At 54.8% G+C, this 17,562-nt stretch overlaps 5 protein-coding genes across 5 annotated transcripts; 2 read left to right on the top strand and 3 right to left on the bottom strand.

The window, feature by feature from the left end:
• Positions 1-143: 143 nt before the first annotated feature.
• J4E90_004340 (uncharacterized protein) lies at positions 144-3,629 on the bottom strand (the record flags this gene model as incomplete). Its single annotated transcript, XM_051433905.1, has 3 exons — positions 144-1,589; positions 1,636-3,403; positions 3,472-3,629. 3 exons carry the CDS (start codon positions 3,627-3,629, stop codon positions 144-146), a joined length of 3,372 nt encoding a protein of 1,123 aa, XP_051292423.1.
• Positions 3,630-4,034: 405 nt separating this feature from the next.
• On the bottom strand, positions 4,035-4,598 carry J4E90_004339 (uncharacterized protein; the record flags this gene model as incomplete). The annotated part of the gene is made up of 1 exon (XM_051433904.1): positions 4,035-4,598. The coding sequence occupies one exon, from the start codon at positions 4,596-4,598 to the stop codon at positions 4,035-4,037; it is 564 nt and encodes a 187-aa protein (XP_051292422.1).
• Positions 4,599-5,340: 742 nt separating this feature from the next.
• On the bottom strand, positions 5,341-6,318 carry J4E90_004338 (uncharacterized protein; the record flags this gene model as incomplete). The annotated part of the gene is made up of 1 exon (XM_051433903.1): positions 5,341-6,318. One exon carries the CDS (start codon positions 6,316-6,318, stop codon positions 5,341-5,343), a length of 978 nt encoding a protein of 325 aa, XP_051292421.1.
• Positions 6,319-8,080: 1,762 nt separating this feature from the next.
• Positions 8,081-9,027, top strand: J4E90_004337 (uncharacterized protein; the record flags this gene model as incomplete). Its single annotated transcript, XM_051433902.1, has 2 exons — positions 8,081-8,194; positions 8,248-9,027. 2 exons carry the CDS (start codon positions 8,081-8,083, stop codon positions 9,025-9,027), a joined length of 894 nt encoding a protein of 297 aa, XP_051292420.1.
• Positions 9,028-10,841: 1,814 nt separating this feature from the next.
• Positions 10,842-16,734, top strand: J4E90_004336 (uncharacterized protein; the record flags this gene model as incomplete). The annotated part of the gene is made up of 2 exons (XM_051433901.1): positions 10,842-11,378; positions 11,425-16,734. The coding sequence occupies 2 exons, from the start codon at positions 10,842-10,844 to the stop codon at positions 16,732-16,734; spliced, it is 5,847 nt and encodes a 1,948-aa protein (XP_051292419.1).
• Positions 16,735-17,562: the final 828 nt, after the last annotated feature.

The raw sequence follows: 17,562 nt of genomic DNA, 5'->3' as shown, positions 1-17,562 counted from the left end.
CTTATGTCTGATGCCCAACTATGTATACTCAACGCCCGGACTATACTCCAACAAAGATGATTCCCAGTGATTGAAGGACCGTCCATGTTATACCACATACTCTCATTACTCATTACCCATCAATCGCCACACGTATGCCATACCTACGCCAACAACAGCTTGTAACTCGCCACTTCGAATGCGCGAATCTCGATTGGCACACCCTTCTCCTTCACTTCTTCCGCTCCTACCCTCATGTCGCTTATGTCCAGCGGCTCACCCTCTTCGTCCTCCAGCGCATTGACCTTGATCACCTTCTTCACATCGACGTCACCCCAGGTAAGCACACCCTTGCTCTTTCCGCCCAGACTGTCGTAGATGCGTAGGATAATCGAATGACCCTTCTTGATCGGCAGTTCACCACGGCTGACATCCTCATCATCCTCGCCGCGCTTGATGGTGTCTAGCACGAGGTTGGGGGCGCCGTAGATGTGGAAGGGGTTCAAAAGACCACTGTGCATGGCGGATGGCGGGGCGTGCAGGCCCTGGCGGCCAACGATCTTCAGCGGGTTGTTGAACTCGAAGGCCTTGCGGACTGTGCGTTCGTCCAGACCGCCCTTGTGAGGGAAGATGGCGTAGCGAGTCTTGTGGCTGCCCATATCGGCGTGGGCATCTGGGGCCTTGGGAGAGCGGAGAAGGGACAGACGCATAACGTTTCCGGCGACTGCGAAACCGTACTTGCTGTCGTTCAGGATCGAGACACCGTAGGTAGCCTCGGAAAGATCGGCCCACTTGTGGCAGCAGACTTCGAATTTGGCCATGTCCCATGTAGTGTTGTAGTGCGTGGGTCGGCGCACGATGCCGAACTGAGTCTCGTAGCTGGCTTCTGTATTCACAATGTCGACTGGGAACTCGACCTTGAGGAACCTCATTGTCTCGTGCCATTCGATCTCTGTGTCAAATTCGATAGCACTGGGTGTGTTTCCTACAGCTGCAGGTAGACTCATGGTCGTCTTGACCCACGACTTGTCTGAGACCTTGGTCTCAATCACTAAGCTCACACGGTGAACGCTGTTCTCAGCGATGGTCACCTTGCTGGGCTCGAGTTCCTGCCGGGACTGAAGGTGGTAGACTTCGACATCCCAGGCTTGCCAGTAAAGTGGCTTGTCGTCGTAAATTACAAGCTGGCCGGCTTTGGCACCCTTCGGGATCAGTTCGCGATCGGCGGTAATATCGAAGAGTGAGGTGATGGCACCGTTGTTGACCTGTACAACGAATTGCGAGTTGCGGAGTTCGTAAACATTGGGATGGATCTCCTCAATAGTCGCCTTCTGAGCAGGGTACGCAGAGTGGAGTGGGAACACGTCCAGAGCACCCAAGCCCTTCTGAGATCCGTTACGATGAGCAAGACCGTACTCTGCCCCTGGAGGACTATACTTCGTTCGACTTGCCTCACTCGGCAACTTGATGATTTCTGTACGGCTCCATGGTAAGGTGTTTATCGCGAATAGCTTGGTGTCTTGATCCCAGCTAGTCTCATCGTTGAAGCCAAGTTCAGCAAGAGCGTCGGAAAGCAGCCTCTCTCCAGTAGCAAACACTTCGGCGTATATCTAAAAAAGTCAGTCGTAAAGTCAAATCTGGGGATCAGCAACATACCCGATCAGAGTCGTCGTAGCACATTTCGATGGAGCTTCCAGGCAGACAGTCATGGAACTGACACAAGAGCACATTCTCCCACATGTCGTCGATGTCCTTCTTCGGGTACTTGTATGAGCTCTTCTTGCCGAAGCCGTTCTTGATAGTCGCCAAAGTCGCCAGGTACTCAATGTCCCTCAGCATGATCTCCGACTTCCTGTTGTTGCGCTTGTTGTTCGACTGTGTAGTGTATGTACCACGGTGAAGTTCAAAATACAGCTCGCCATACCATGTCACGAGCTCAGTACCATTCTCGACCTTCTTCTCCAGGCGGTCAAAGAAGTCGTCTGCTGAGTCGCCTAGCTTGACGCGAGGCAACAGACCAGCAGTGTCGCTGATACCACGGCATCGCCTGAGTTTCTCAAGGTGCTGCCATGTCGGACCACCGCCTCCATCTCCTTTGCCGAAGACAATCAGCGATGACTTGTCTTGATCGAGCGACTTGTGCTGTGTGACGCTGCGCTTGACGTCACCGAAGTTCGCTTCGCACGTATACGTCTCAGATGGCGGCATGTGGCAGATGACCTGGCTGTTGTCCAGCGCGACCCAGTTGAATGTCGTATGTGGGAAGTTGTTGATGTTGTTCCAGCTCAACTTCTGAGTCAGGAATCTGGTCATACCCGAAATGCGACAGATTTGTGGTAATTGCGTCGAGTATCCGAAAGTGTCCGGCAGCCAGAAAGTGCGACACCGCTGGCCAAACTTGCTCTCGAAGTAGCGCTGGCCGTACAAGAATTGCCTGATGAGTGACTCTCCGCCAGGAAGGTTGGTGTCATGCTCGACCCAACTACCACCGATAGGCTGGAAGCTTCCTTCCTTGACCTTCTTCTTAACGCGATCGAATGTGGAAGGGTAGTACTGCTCGAGCCACTTGTATTGCTGCGCTTGCGAGCAGCAGAAGCGAAGCTCGGGGTATCGCTCGATGAGGTCACACTGGTTCGACCAGGATCGGTTGACCTTTCGCTTAGTCTCGTCGAATGGCCAGAGCCAGCACGTGTCGATGTGGCAGTAGCCGATTCCGTGCACGATAGCCTCCTGGTCGGTCTCGTATACTTTGTGCGAGTCTACGTCCTTGCCGACGTACTCGGCCGCAATCTTGCGGCATGCTTTGATGCTCTCTTGGCTTCCATTGCCCGCAATGAAAGTGTCGATGATGCGGTTGCCGACCTGCTGGGCATCGTGGGCTTGCGTCGAGTCCCCAGGGAACTCGCGAGCGGCATCTCCAATCTCCCAGAAGTCAAAGTACAGCCCTCTCGCCTCCAGGTTGACCGCCTGGACCTCAGCAGTGTGCAGCGTGTAGTACTTGTCTGGATCTGGTGGCTGAATCGAGTCGCCGCCGGGGGCATTGCCGAACATGCCGTTGCAGGCCATCTCGATGTAGAAGGTATGCTCTTTGCCGTCTCTAAACTCCTTGGGCAGGATCCATTGCGTGCGTTCGCCGCCACCTGTCAGTCCATGGACAGTGTACCCATCTTCGGTCCAGATCAGGCCCTCGTTGTTTGCGTCCCAGACGAATTCAAGATGTTCCTTGTCTAGCATGTGCTTAGGCACTGTGAGCTGGACCTTGAACCAGTGGGTCGACCAGCTGGGGCCAAACGACTCGCCGACTTTGGTGGGGTGGAAAGCATGGGAGGTGGCTTCCTTAAAGAGCGGGCGCGAGAGGTTCGGGGGCGAGTAGACGGAGAGCTTCACCCAGTCGGTTCCGGACGCGACAGCTTCGGTGAGCTTGCTGTATGACGTATGAGCATCTTGGAGCTGGGGACAGACGATTAGGAAGGCGTGAAGGTTGAGACTTACCCAACCAGACTCTGTTCCCTGTACTGTCCTGCATCGAGAAACTGCCTCAGTCGGCTCTGGTAGATGCTGTGGATCTGCTTGCCAACGGGACCAGCCGCCAGCTGTGGATAGTCTTTGGCCACGGGGACGGGCATGTTGCGGTGCGATTCTCCTCCCATGGTGGATGAGGCTGGAGATGGGGATTGGAACTCGGTCGAGGCGGTGTGGAATTGTCGACAACGTCAACAGCACGCTACAGCAGCTGTGGTACCTTGCATGGCTCCGGCTGTGTTGGGGAGGAGCTCTCCCCGCATCTTGGCGATGGAGGCCCATGCTCCCTGCCCCATGATCCATTACCCACTCATCTCCACTTGGTCCCATCTTGCAGTCAAACTTCCTTTCCCACCCTTTGCGGATAATCGGCATCTCAAGGCGGTGAATCTGCCAATACTCGTCCATCCAGACTGAAGTTGTAGCGTATTTGGGTGACATTGGGGTGATCATGCAGGCGCGACATGTGGTTTCACATCGCTGTACTCCGTCTGCGTCTGACTTGTCTCTTGTATGCCAGGTCCATGTCGTGTTCATCCGGTATGTCTGCTGGGTAAGTGTCGATCTTTCTTATCTGTGTGCATCTTCAATATGCCCAGAGGCACTGTCCGCGTCCTCTTGGCAACCTTATCATCCGTGACCTCATCTCCAATGTCTTCAACACTTCGTTTCCTCTTCTTCTCCTTGCTGTGCAGGAATTCGTGCATTCTTCGGTGCCCATTTGTACCAACTGTCCCTTTTCCCATTGTGTGTTCATCTTCGGGTAGATATCCCACTTCTATAGCCCCTAGATGTCGATTGATACCATTTGCCAACATCTTTTCACCCAGCAGAACCGCCATGCGATCTTCCCATTGTCGCTTCTTGTCCAAAATCTTCCGTATACGGCACACGTCCTCGATATCACGACGCGGGGCCATCTTATCGGCCTCTACCTGTGGTAGTCTGCGGGCCACCAGATTGGCCGCTGGACCACGATAGCCTGCATCACCCTGCTCGACTTCAAGCGATTCGCAGGGCTCAGCTGTCAAGCTGTCGTGGCTGGTTGAGGACGACGTTGGCGCTTGTGAGAGTGGTGTGGAGAAGTCGCGATACATCGAGGGACTTGTCGCCTCACCATTGCGCTCGTCTGGCCATGAATTAGGCAATATGTATTCGGCTCGCAGCGGGCTGTGGCCATATATTGGATAGTATGGGTCGCGCCATGGTGCCTTTGGGCGCGGATATGAGGTGAGGAGAGACGATGTCAAGTCTGAAATGTCAAGAGGCGGCGTCTTACTAGCCAGAGGTGTGAAAATTAACGAAGACAGTAAGTCAAGCATGTCGCTGATATGATGTGCAAATGGGCTTGTCGATGAGGAGGTAAGTGTCTTCAACAGCAAGGGTCTTCAAATCGTAAAGGTAACTGAGCTTCTGCTATTGTCTCTATCAAAGCGGAGCGCGCGTCAAGCTAGTCTACTTCAGGAGTCAGTATTCACTGTGCGGCTTGACAATAGCAGCGCCAGCGCAGAGTGAGAGAAAGTGAAGGTGTGCACGAAATTGCCAAGGTGAAAGTGAAAGGTGACCGGAGCCGGTTCCCCAGATCAAGATACGAAGAGACGTAGTAGAGAAGATAGAATGATGTTGAGAATCTTGTGGTAGTTAAGAGGGTATATGACAATGTTCACACAAAGGCAGGAATGATGAAGTGAAACGTCGATGTTTGTTGCATTGTGATAAATATTGCAGAATTCAAGACATACCATCCAACTAAGTGAAAGGTAAAGACTAAGAAGATACAGCTATACTCTTGACTGAACTTTACAAAGACCGCTGCAGACTGTACACCCACGACCGCATCTAACACTGACTCTTACTATCGGCAACCCTCTGCCCACCCACCGCACCGTTAAAACCCTTCAACAGCGTATACCTTCCCTTGACACTAACCTTGTACGTCGTGCTATTCGTCTGATCTGTACTCGTCGCCCCGTTACAAGTAACACTACTCTTCACGCCCGTCAAACTAGACTGACTCCCCGAACTCGAACTACCTCCCTGATTGGGCGAATCAACACCCGCCGCACACGCCGCATAAGCCGAGCTCTTCAGCCATTGCGTTTCCTTGCCGTCCGAAGAAGTGCCAATAGGAATGTAAAGGCTGTTGACCTGCTCTGCCTGTGCGGATGCAGCAGGCCCGGAGTCGGTGGCGCAGGAGGATGCTGCTTCGGCGCCTTTGGCGTTCTTGATGGATTGCGAGTTTAGGGCGTTGGCGGTGTTAGCGGAGGTGAAGATGAGGACTTCGCCTAGGGCATTGGTTGTAGCTACTGCTGTGCTGTTTGCAGCGCCGGATGAGGACGTGGAATCGGAATTTGTGCCGTCGAGGGCGGCAGCTGCGGCGGACGCGGCGTTGCCTGAGGAGAAAGACGTTGTGACTACACGAGCTTGTCGGCCATCTGCCAGTGCTGTTGCGTTTGAGACGCTATTTCCACCTTGCTGCGAGGTGGAGTCGGAGTCCGTAGTGATGTTCCTAGGCGCCGAGGGATTGATAGAAGTGAATTGGGTGTTGTATGCCTTTCCGTCTGCGTAGTTGGCTATCCATGAGACGAGAGTGCCTGAACTGGCGATGAGTGGGATTTTGACCGTGTAACCGTTCACAAGGAGTGCCAGAGGGTTGGATGATGATGGGCTGGAAGATGTTGGTACCCGCACGCCGAAAGAGTAGTCGATTGGGAGGGATATCTCGGGCAGGAGGGCATCTGCAAGAGCTGCTCGGGAGCGGAAAATGGCGGGAAGGGCTGTGGCGGATGCCACGAAGAGGAATGAAGTGAGACGCATTTTCAAGTCTGGAGGCGGAGACAGTGGAATGGAATCAGTATGTTTTAATTCCTGCGATATCATGCTCTCGATTTTATATGGCATCGCCGACTCCCATTATGTCACACTGGTCGCGTTGCGTCATGCACGAATTGTAGTAGTGTTCAGTATTTGGCAGGCCTTTTCCGTAGACACCTGTTGGGGTAAGTCAGGCGCTCCTTCTCGGGCCTAGATACTCCTACTTCATGGCCGAAAGGACGCCGGCATGTTGTAGTGTGCCCTAACACCCGACCGGAAGCCTTCTTCGAGTGTAGAAGATGTGACTTCTAGTAGGCATATAGAAGCTATCAGAAGCCGTGTGGAAGAAGGCGTCGCTGTGACTTCATCGGTATCTTAGCCTCTCCATCACATCTAGATGAATCCGATGAACGGAACGACGGTCGATCCTCTTGCACTCCTGGCTCCAGTTAAGGCGCGCCCAGAATGCCATGATGGAGGGGTACCTACAGCTCTTGCTAAGGTAGTGTGTACCGTACTTCTACTAAATCGTACATTAGCCAGAGCCCACATTCATTGCATCGAAAGATGTGAGCCAATCGGAAAAGTCGCAAAATCGAAAATGATTTGACTTGCTTTGGCACCAATCACTAAGGTATAAGACGTCGGCTGCTCGGAACGTAGTGAACTCTTCCGGCACGGCTACCAAGGCCGTGGTATAAGACGAACACTCTCCCATGCGCCTTCAATGGCTCTGGAAGATGACGGGAGCATTGTCTCATTGTGTAGGGTCTCGCTGAACTGTCTTCCATTTCCTGGTGAGATGCGACCGACAGTTTCACAAAAGGTACTGTCTTGTTACACCACTAATGGAGAGATTCCAGATGAAGCCATTGTAGAACGAACGATGATGGTTTGCGATGATGCCCTGCAAATTCTGCGGCAAGTACTACGGTTTGTTTGTGTGGCCTCGCTGCGAGAGGGGCCATTGGCATCGGTATCGCGACGATACGCTTGAAAGTCGCACTGATCTTGGCTTAAGAGCCGTTGCTACCAGACACACGATGAAGGGAACTTGCGAGTTGCTCGCACGGACAAATCCAAGACAATGCGCAACATCTGCCGGGCGGTGGCTGCACTTATGCTATAGCACACACCGGTGGCACGCTACGGACCGGCCCATGTCGGCTTGGGGCAGACATAGCCCAGGAGCTTTTCGCATTCGACAGCTGACGCACGAGCAAACTCTCGTCAAAGCAAGGAAATGGAGAAGGGTGGCTGGGAAAAGCAGCAGCCTGCGCACAAATGTTGGGTCGCTCTTTCCCCAGGTAGTCCAGAAGGCATGGACGTAGGTGATCTGGCAGACGCACGCTAGCTGGCTTCTCCTCGATCTCAGCGCACGATCAGGTCCGAGCGCTCACACCAACCCGAATCGGTCTATCGAGAGGTCATTGATGTCATCCCGGCGCGCGTCTGAGAGGAACGAGACGTGCTCTACCAGCTTCCAAGGTGCTCTGGCCGCCATACGGAATTGTGAAGACTTCATGATGTAGGTGATTAAGGGTGGCTGGCTGTTTAAGATGAGAGCGGTCGGGGCTTGCGCAGGTACCTGTACGTCAGTGGAAAGAGCAATCCGGGGTAGTACAAAGATGGTTTGCTGGACGCTTGTTCTTCTGGAATGTATCGCACGCTTCTCCCCCGACCGTCTTTGCTTGTTACTGCATATCGCGCACCTCGTGTGACTACAACTCCTCTCAGACTTGCTCTTCGTTCAGTCTCATCAAAAATGCCTTCCAAGACCGACGACAAGTACACGGATCCGCAACTGCGTGATGAAGTCAAGGAGGAGATCCAAGCTGGTGACAAGGGAGGCGAGCCCGGCCAATGGTCAGCCAGAAAGGTAGGCTTGACTAATGCGAGTGTTCTTTGCACCACTGACACAGTCAATTACAGGCACAGATGATGGCATCCGAGTACAAGAAACGCGGTGGAGGGTATACCACAGACAAGAAGGACGAGAAAGCGGAGCATCTGGATGAGTGGACGGAAGAAGAGTGGCAGACAAAGGACGGCAGCGGAAGCGCAAAAGACAAGAACGGCTTGGAACACCGCTACCTGCCGAAGAAGGCATGGGAAGAGATGAGCGAGAAGGAGAAGGAGGAGACAGATGCCAAGAAGCAGGAGGGAGGCAAAGAGGGCAAGCAACATGTCGCTAACACCTCCAAAGCTGCACAAGCGAAGAAAGACGCGACCAAAGACGGCGAGAAGAGTGGCTTTACTAAGATCGAGAAGAAGAGCAAGACGGACTGCACGACACAATGGGACGACCCGGACCACATGGAGGAGGATCAACGGGCATACCAGAAGTTCTTGGAGAGCAGCCGGAAATCCAAGAGTCCCCCGCAGGACGATCATCCAGGTCAAAAGCGAGGACGTGGCGCAAACATAGAGGCTCCCAGTGCCAACAAGAGACAGAAGAGCACAGTCAACAAGCACGATAAGCCTATTGCAGCTGCCGGCGACATAACCCGTGTGCCGAAGAAGGGCCAGAAAGTTCAATGGCATTCGCTCCCTGGCTACGTTGACGGCGAGGTTGTGGAGGTTCTGTACGAAGAAAAGCAGGTCGACGGCAAGAAGGTCAAGGCAAGCAAAGAGGATCCCAGGGTGGTGTTGAAGAGCGACGCATCGGGGAAGATTTGTGTACACAAGCCCGAGGCAGTGTACTTCGATTAGAGCATGGTAGTGTTGCTAACTGGAGTTGGAAGCACGAGTTCACGGACGTTCGGAAGAGCACGTGACAGACTCAATCGTCCACGGGTGTCATCTTCGTTATTCGGCGTCGGTGAATAGGGAGGTGCCGTAGCATGTAGCAGCAGTGCTGTGTCAACAAAGACCATTCTATTACTCCAGACTCGATGCACGTCGTGGCCCAGGTGGCGAATGTCAGTAGCGCAGAGCTAGTGCTGTGAGGGTGTGATGCGGCACTCAAACCCAGGTAGTTGCCTGGATGCATCCAACGTCGAGGTCTGGACGTGGTTCACCAGGCAAAGGTCGAATAGGAAGTGTACGGAGCGGGAATAGCAAGCTCTTCGCTCCGCCGTGTGTACTGTCTATATGACCGCCGACAGGACGGGCTTAGTTGCAGATGTAGCGGGCCTGGGCCGCATCCAGGCAAGACGGGGAAGGAGCAGAGGTGCATGCGACGAGGGTGTGATTGGGCGGGCAGGAGCGATCTGCACGTCTCCCCAGGTGGTGTATCCACGGCGACGCTGCAGGTCCTGGCGAGGGGCTCGTCTGTTGTCGCGCGCAATAACGAGGGCAGTCGTGCAACGTTGGGCCGTCTTGTCGAGGGGGCAGCGGTCATGGTGCTCGGCTGATGATGGCGTGAACATGCGTTCGCGATGCTGCACAGCCGTTCGATGTTATTGTCCGAACGGATTAGTCGTCCTCTGGCTTTGTCGTAGCCGGCCTTGGGGAGGGGCTGGCGATCACTAAGGGCTGATTACACACAAGCGCTGTTTTGCAGAATAGTGTTTAGGTGCGCGCAGGCTGTCTGGGAGTGCGCTGCCCGTGGTTCGTCTCGTGTTGCCCAAGCTGACCAAAGACATGGGCGAGCAAATAGCACAACGGCCTGCACTCGTCCAGGGATTACCGGGAGCATGCAGCGAAGCGGTCAGTAGAGGGGGAGTCTGCGGCAGGTCATGACAATGGGAGCAGAGAGGGAGGACTGCTGCAGTGCTGTACCCCGCCTTCTCGACAGGCCAACGGCCGTCTCGATTGATTCGCGATTGATTGCCAATGCCGCAGCACTGTGGCCGTGTTGTTGGACAAGCCCGCGAGAGGTTCTGCCGTTGTGTTGGCGGCCAGGATGTGCCGTCACGGTCGGGCGCTCGGGCCAGTGAATGCACCCTCCCTACACCAGCATCATGCATACCCTTTAGCTCCGCGCGCACCAGTGCACGGCTGTTTTGCGTGTGACTTTCTCTCGACGCGTGCTTGGGTGCTGCGTGGGGACTTTTGCCAGCTGGATAGCGTGCCGACGAGGCCCATCCCATGCGTGCAGCTGCTCATCCGCCCGCCTGGCGTGCTTTCTTTTTTGTCAACGCCTTTCTGCCGACGCCTTGTGCTGCCGGCTGAGACGACGCCCATTGTGTACCCCTCTCGCCCCGTCCACCACCACGACGGCGACGACTGCCACGGCCGCCGCCTGCTGCCCACCACCCTCATCCATCCCCAGCCCGCGACGCTCATTACATCGCCCAATCGCTCCCCTCGCCCTCTCGCACGCTCGCACTACCATGCAGCTCGTCTAGTCCCCTCATCCCGGTTTCGAGACCCACTCTCGTTGCAGTCAGCAAGCACTACCGCACTGCTCGTCAACGCGTACCTTCCCCAGCTGCACGCCCGACTCTCCCGGACCGTCGCTTTTTTCCCACCATGGTCCTGGCAGCTCTCTGCGCATAGCTCAGCACCCGCCAGCCCTCGGGCACCCGCCCAATCCCCCCCGGCGACGGGCTCCCGCGACGATAGCACCGCCCACCGCAGCCATGGCCGACGAGAAGAAACCCCCGACGCTGGCCCCGCCCGCAGTCACTGCCCTCAAGCAGGAGGCTGTCGGCACCAGCGGCCACCGACAGAACATGGAGCGCAGTGTTAGTCAGGACATGCGCAACGAGCGTGCAGACCTCAAGGAGGCCGCCGAGCACAGTCTGAACATCATCATGGACCTGGACCTCGAGGGCAAGATCCGCTATGTCAGCCCCTCGTGGACCGACGTCATTGGCTCACTGCCCAAGGAAGTCACGGGCAAGCCTGTACTCGAAATCATATGCGGCGGTGCCGACGGGTTCGCCGAGACGATTGAGTCGGTTAGGAAAGACGACTCCCGGAGTCACATTGCCCGTTTTACCGTACGACTGGGCCCTCATTCCATCCTGCGCAAGCAGCGACCGAGGCACGCCGCCGAGGCCCCCGAGTCAATGCCAATGTCGCCTACCCACGTAGAGGAAGAGGAGGAGCAGCTGTTGAACCTCGAGGCTCAAGGAATCATGGTCTACGACCGCACGACTGGAGCGGAGAGCCACGTACGTACCAATCCATTCTGACCTTGGACTAGACTAACCGCAACAGACTATGTGGATGGTCCGGCCATCGATCATTCGCGAAGTGACAATCGACCTCCCGGAAGTCCTCGTGGAATCTCTCGGGGTCGGCGCTGAGGTCCTCGCCCATTACCTCACTGGCCTCGCCGAGCAAAGCGCAACCAACCCGGGCGAACACGCACCGCCGCTACCGGTACTCTGCCGAATCTGCGAACGGCAAATCACACCTTGGTGGTTCGAGAAGCACTCTGAACTGTGTCTACAAGAGCACCGTGCGGAAATGGATGTACAGATGGCACAAGAGACTCTTGCTGAGCACCGCAATGCCATCGTCAAGGTCCTCGATACACTCGAGTCTCACAGCCAGCGTTCAAGAGCTGCGGCAGTAGACTCGGTACAGCCAATCCAGCCCGCCGAGTACAAGGGCCTCATCATCCACGCAACATCGACGCCATCGTCTGGCACACCCTCTGGACGCAACTCTCCTGCTTCGCCGCCATCAAGATCACGCGAACGCTCGGAGCGCTCGTCTGGTTTTGGTCATCACCGCGCGCGATCATTCGCCGTTCGGAGGCCTCTAGCCCGCATCGTTGAGCTAGTCCTAGACTTGTGCGACACCGCACTCGAGATCAACACACCGGCAGTCAAGGACAATGGACGTGGTCAAGCAGCCACGGAGATTCGCACACAATCGCCTCAGTCGGAGAACCGTATCTCGCAAGTTCTCCAATGGCAATCGCCTACCACAGGCTCGGTCGACCACACTGAGGGCCTGAAGCTGTTGTGTGAAGATACCAGCAGGCTTGCTAGGGCAAAGATCGATGCAGTCACTCGCCATAGGAGGGTGCTTGAGTACTCTGAACGACTACGCATTGAATTCGACATCTTGGTTCAAGAATGCATCGAAGCCGCGATCCTGAAAGCTGCTCGTATCGCTGCCGGCGAGGACAGCTCCTCCGAAGACGAGCGACCTGAAGAAGAGGTTCAATCCGACGCCAATGACACCGATACAGCTCCCGGCGAAGAAGGCATATTCCCTGGATCTTTCGATGCACCTTCATCCATGGCACAAGCTCTCCGTAACACTTCTGACGCCTCGTTACCAGCACGAGTCGGACGGCGTGAGTCTTCTGTAGCCGGTTCGAATCGATCTAGCAGTCCTAAAGGGGGTTGTCAAACACCACGGTCGCACGCGGGCGCCATCAGTATAGCGACCCACAGCAAGCGCCAATCCATGCATTTCGAGAGCGATGCTGGTGCTGAGAGTGATACCAGCATGCGTTCATCCGTGCTATCTGGCCCTCGCCGAGCTGATTCACCAGCGACATCCGACGTAGGACTCAGTAGGGTAGCGAGTTCACGTGAACGCAAACGCAAGAGTCTGATCTTGCCGAGTGTCATGTCTAGTCGACAACATTCGCCTGCCCGTTCCATGATACCTCCGCCATCTTCTCCTCTGCGAACAAACAAGCCGCGCCTGCCTAGTGGCATGGAGGCCTTACAATCACCAATCACGTCGCCAATCTTGCCGACTACCGAATTGTCTTCGCCAGCAATGGTGCATGCTCTTAATCATCACCGGAGACAGTCGTCCACGGCGGGTTCAGACGGCCCAAGACCCGTCTCTCCTCGTTTGATTCCCACTACTCAGCCACAGCCACGCGCAGTTCCTCCGTCAATAAAGGATTTCGAGATTATCAAACCCATCAGCAAAGGCGCTTTCGGAAGCGTTTACCTAGCCAAGAAGAAGTCCACTGGAGAATACTACGCTATCAAAGTCTTGAAGAAGGCCGACATGGTAGCCAAGAATCAGGTCACCAACGTGAAGGCTGAGCGAGCTATCATGATGTGGCAAGGCGAGAGTGATTTTGTTGCCAAGCTGTATTGGACATTTTCTAGCAAGGATTATCTCTACCTCGTCATGGAATACTTGAACGGTGGCGATTGCGCCTCGCTCATCAAGGTCCTGGGTGCTTTGCCAGAAGACTGGGCGAAGAAGTACCTCGCTGAGGTGGTACTTGGTGTCGAACACTTGCACAGTCGGAGCATTGTCCACCGCGATCTCAAACCGGACAACCTGCTCATCGATGGAAAAGGTCATCTGAAACTGACTGATTTCGGTTTGTCGCGAATGGGTATGATTGGCCGACAGAAACGTGCACTCAAGTCTGTCGAGCCTGCGCCGGACCTGCTCAAAACTGGCCCATTCCATCGCGCTACGTCTGTAGGCTCTTCACGATCTGCATCCTTTGACTTGAACCACTCGCCTTCACAGACGCCATCTATGACACCTGCTCTCGCTGGAGACATCGGTCAACCGTCGTACTTTAGCCTCAATCGGGACGGTTCCCAACAGAGTCGTGAGCCTTCAAGGCGGACTTCAGGCACGCGGAGCGACAGCCAAGACAGTGATGCGCTACAAGCCATGTTCCGTCGCTTCAGTATAGCTGACGATTCCTTTGGTCAGCCTCGTGGACGGTCACCGATAGAAGAGGAGGCCTACAGCGACGATGGTTCTCCCGACCTCTACCCTGCTACACATTCTCTGAGTCACTCTGCAGTAGCTCAAAATAGTGCGTTGGCGCCTTCGTCGTCAGCAATGCCACCGCCACCCATGGCTCTGTTCGACCCAGAAGATAGCGACCGCAAATTCGTCGGGACACCGGACTATCTTGCACCTGAAACTATCGCTGGTAATGGGCAGGATGAAGTCAGCGATTGGTGGTCTTTAGGCTGCATCCTCTTCGAATCTTTGTACGGATACCCTCCATTCCACGCTGATACGCCCGATGAGGTGTTCCAAAACATTCTCGCGCGTAGAATCGACTGGCCAGAGGATGATGATGAGCTATACGACATATCAGACGATGCAAAGGATCTGATGAATCGGTTGATGTGCTCTGATCCTGCACACCGTCTTGGAGCGAACAAGGACGACAAATACGCTAGTGGTGGAGAGGAAATTCGCAGCCATCCGTGGTTTGCGGATGTCAACTGGGAGACCTTGCGAGATGACGAAGCATCCTTCATTCCTGCACCTGAAAACCCAGAGGACACGGAATATTTCGACACCAGAGGAGCCGCCATGGCAAACTTCAGTCCCGAGTTTGAAGACCAAGCTACTACACCAGCAGGAACCCCAAGTACCGATTATCCTGACCGACCACACGATGCTTTATCTAGAGTACGCTCTCAGGTGACTGTCTCGACTATGAAGCGAGGACTGATCCCTCTCCATATCCCAGCTCATGTGCGGGAAGGCCGGTCTAGGAGACTCAGTGAACCAATGGCAACTGACGACTTTGGTAATTTCAGTTACAAGAACTTGCCTGTTCTGGAGAAGGCAAACAAGGACGTCATCCAGAAGTTGCGTGCAGAAGCTATGCTTCCACAAAACAAGCCCGCACCGCCTCTGCAGTCGCCCAGTGTCACGTCGCCATCGCCATCGCTGGAGAACAGCCCGATGCTACCCGGCCCGCTCAAACGTACGCTATCCTCCAACAGAGCCACCGGACGGCCCTCTTCTCCCTCGATGAGCGGGCCACATTCCTCGCCAAGTCGTGGTTCACAGCCTTCATCTCCTCTGCTCGTACAGTTCAGCACGGGACAGCACGACCGACGCAAGACGTCTAGTAGCTCGTCTACGTTGTCGCATTCGACTAGCAACCCATCCTCGCTACAACCTGGAAGCTTCTTCGACCCTTCCCGTGTGTCAGGCTTGCGGCCATCGCCAGAAGCTGTCTCACCAAACAGGCTTTCAAAGACACCGTCGGCACCTCCCGTGGCTTCTCAAGAGAAGCCCGTCACTGGACAACGCCAGTCATCGGCACAGACCAATGCTTCTTCACCACGTGCTCGGTCCCAAACGCTTGGGTCTCAAGAGGACGATATTGTGCGCGATCTCTTACCTGGGCACTACAAGCGCCGAAGTCAAGTGCTTGATGTGTCTCCATCGTCGTCGGACACGGAAGACTCTCGTGCGAAAGCGCTGCTTCGTGTCCAGCGACGACGTCAGAGTTCTCGAAGACTCTCGCAGATCAGCTTTGGTGACGGTCCTTTCTTCCGACCATTAGACGTATTGATATGCGAGGACCACCCAGTGTCACGGCTTGTCATGGAGAAGCTGCTTGAGAAGTTGCGCTGCCGCACTTTGACCGTTACCAATGGCTCAGAAGCTATACGATATGCGATGGGCGAGGTCAAATTTGATGTCATCATGATGGAGTTCCGCCTTCCTCAGGTCAATGGTGCAGATGTCGCTCGCATGATCCGAGACACCAAGAACGCCAATACGCATACTCCGATTGTCGCTGTTACTGGATACCTGAAGGAGCTGCAGGCGCCTCACTATTTCGATGCACTTATCGAAAAGCCTCCTACTGTGGCGAAGCTTACGGACACGTTGAGCAGACTGTGCCAATGGAAAGCACCCCCGCCAGGCTGGACGCCGAACCAGTTGTATCCATCGATGATGCCCTCTGGGCTTCGACAAGAGTCTTCGCGTCAGGAGGACAGCCCCACGACCTCGAATTCTTCAGGATACCCACCCGTCCCTTCTGCCAGTTACCGAGGTTCGAGCCGCGAAGACTCTATTAGTTCTAGCTTCTTCGGTGACAACGACAGTCGTGCAGGCGAGGATATGCCAGTTAGAATCCACAACGCCGACGATTGGCGGGAGCGCGACATCGCACGAGCTATGAGTGGCTTAGGGATTTGCGATGATGCAGCTAATACCGATGCGAAAGCAGCTGTTCCCAATCGTGTTGGTGCACCTGACCTGCCCCACGGGGACTCCGCGCCAGCCGTTCTCGAGGAGGCAACGATCCGCCGCCAGAGATCGACAGAGCAAGTCGGCGCCAAACGTCGCATTCTGGAGACCCGCAAACACGAGTCGGCAGAGTCTGGGGACGACGAAGATGACGAGCTGGGTCATGCTCCAGTGCGCACTCGGAGTCCAAGGTCAAGACCAAAGTCCACGTCGAAACTTGGAATTGAGATGATGCGAACGAACAGCAGAGGCAGCGTCATCTCTGTCGAAGACCCTGGGCAGCCAGATTCAACCCTACCTTCTTCTCCGCCTCCAATGATCACAGAGGAGCGTGCGGCAGAGGAATATGAGGGTAGCCTTGACGTACCTGCAGTCGCGCCTACGTCGCTCACACCGCCAGTCCTCTTTCCCGAAGAACCCGGCGATGATGTGACTGACTTTGTCATCGAAACTCCCAAGGCGCAGAAGGACGCGATTAGTCCGGATCCGGATCCCACGCCCAAAGCAAAGCCTGCCACGACACCCGACCCAGACCCAACCCTCCGAGCGAACAGTGCAGTGGACCCCTAGGCAGCATCGTGGCAGTCGTCCCGCACATATTCATTAAATTGCGCATTTGATATTAAATCTTAAGCACGTCTTTCGCAGCATGGCGTTGGCGGTGTTCCTACCGGGAGGTGCGCCAATGACAGCGAGTTTAGGAAGCACTCGACATAGTTCCTTTGTCTCTTCGCGCTGTCCAACTTTCGTTGCTTCGCGACTGCGTGTCGTTTTGAGAGCCCTTTTTTCCAAGCAATGTCCATATAGTCAACATCTTCTTCTCTTTACCACAGCTTGGACGTTTTTTGAGTTCGTATCATGTGCCTTGGGAGGAGGCACTTTTGTCATTCCTTTACTGAAGTTGTTACCCAGTCCACACACGAAGTGCTCGTTGGATTCAGACTGTCGCTCGCTTCTTCTTTGGCTGCTGCCTGTATCAGGTGTACTATTATCGTATTGAAGTTTGCGAAATTTTTGTACTTCCGGGTTCGAGAATCACCGATATAACAGCCGTAAATAGCTGAATGGAGATCACCTTGTACAAACAGCAGCTTCTGATGTTGTCTCCGTTACTGGAAACACTTGTTCCCTCCGGAATTGCAGTGAGAGCCAGAACGCAGTAAGCCGGCCTTCTCTTAAAGCTGAAAACACGTTTCACTGAATAAGGCATCAGATCTACTACGACCCATCAGGGAAGAGCGGCACATATATTCCTTAGGCAGGCGAATCGATTCGAATGCACGCACGGCCTTACTTTGGCGTTGACCATCGACTACTACATACTAGAAAGCGAATACAGCACAAGCTAAAGAACTCTTCGAAAGTATTACATCTACTGCCACAAGATCGCGAAACGGT

Source organism: Alternaria incomplexa (assembly GCF_024043165.1).
Source record: "Alternaria incomplexa strain BMP 0042 chromosome Unknown scaffold_5, whole genome shotgun sequence".
Lineage (NCBI taxonomy): Eukaryota > Fungi > Ascomycota > Dothideomycetes > Pleosporales > Pleosporaceae > Alternaria > Alternaria incomplexa.
This window is presented reverse-complemented; position numbering and strand designations above follow the sequence as displayed.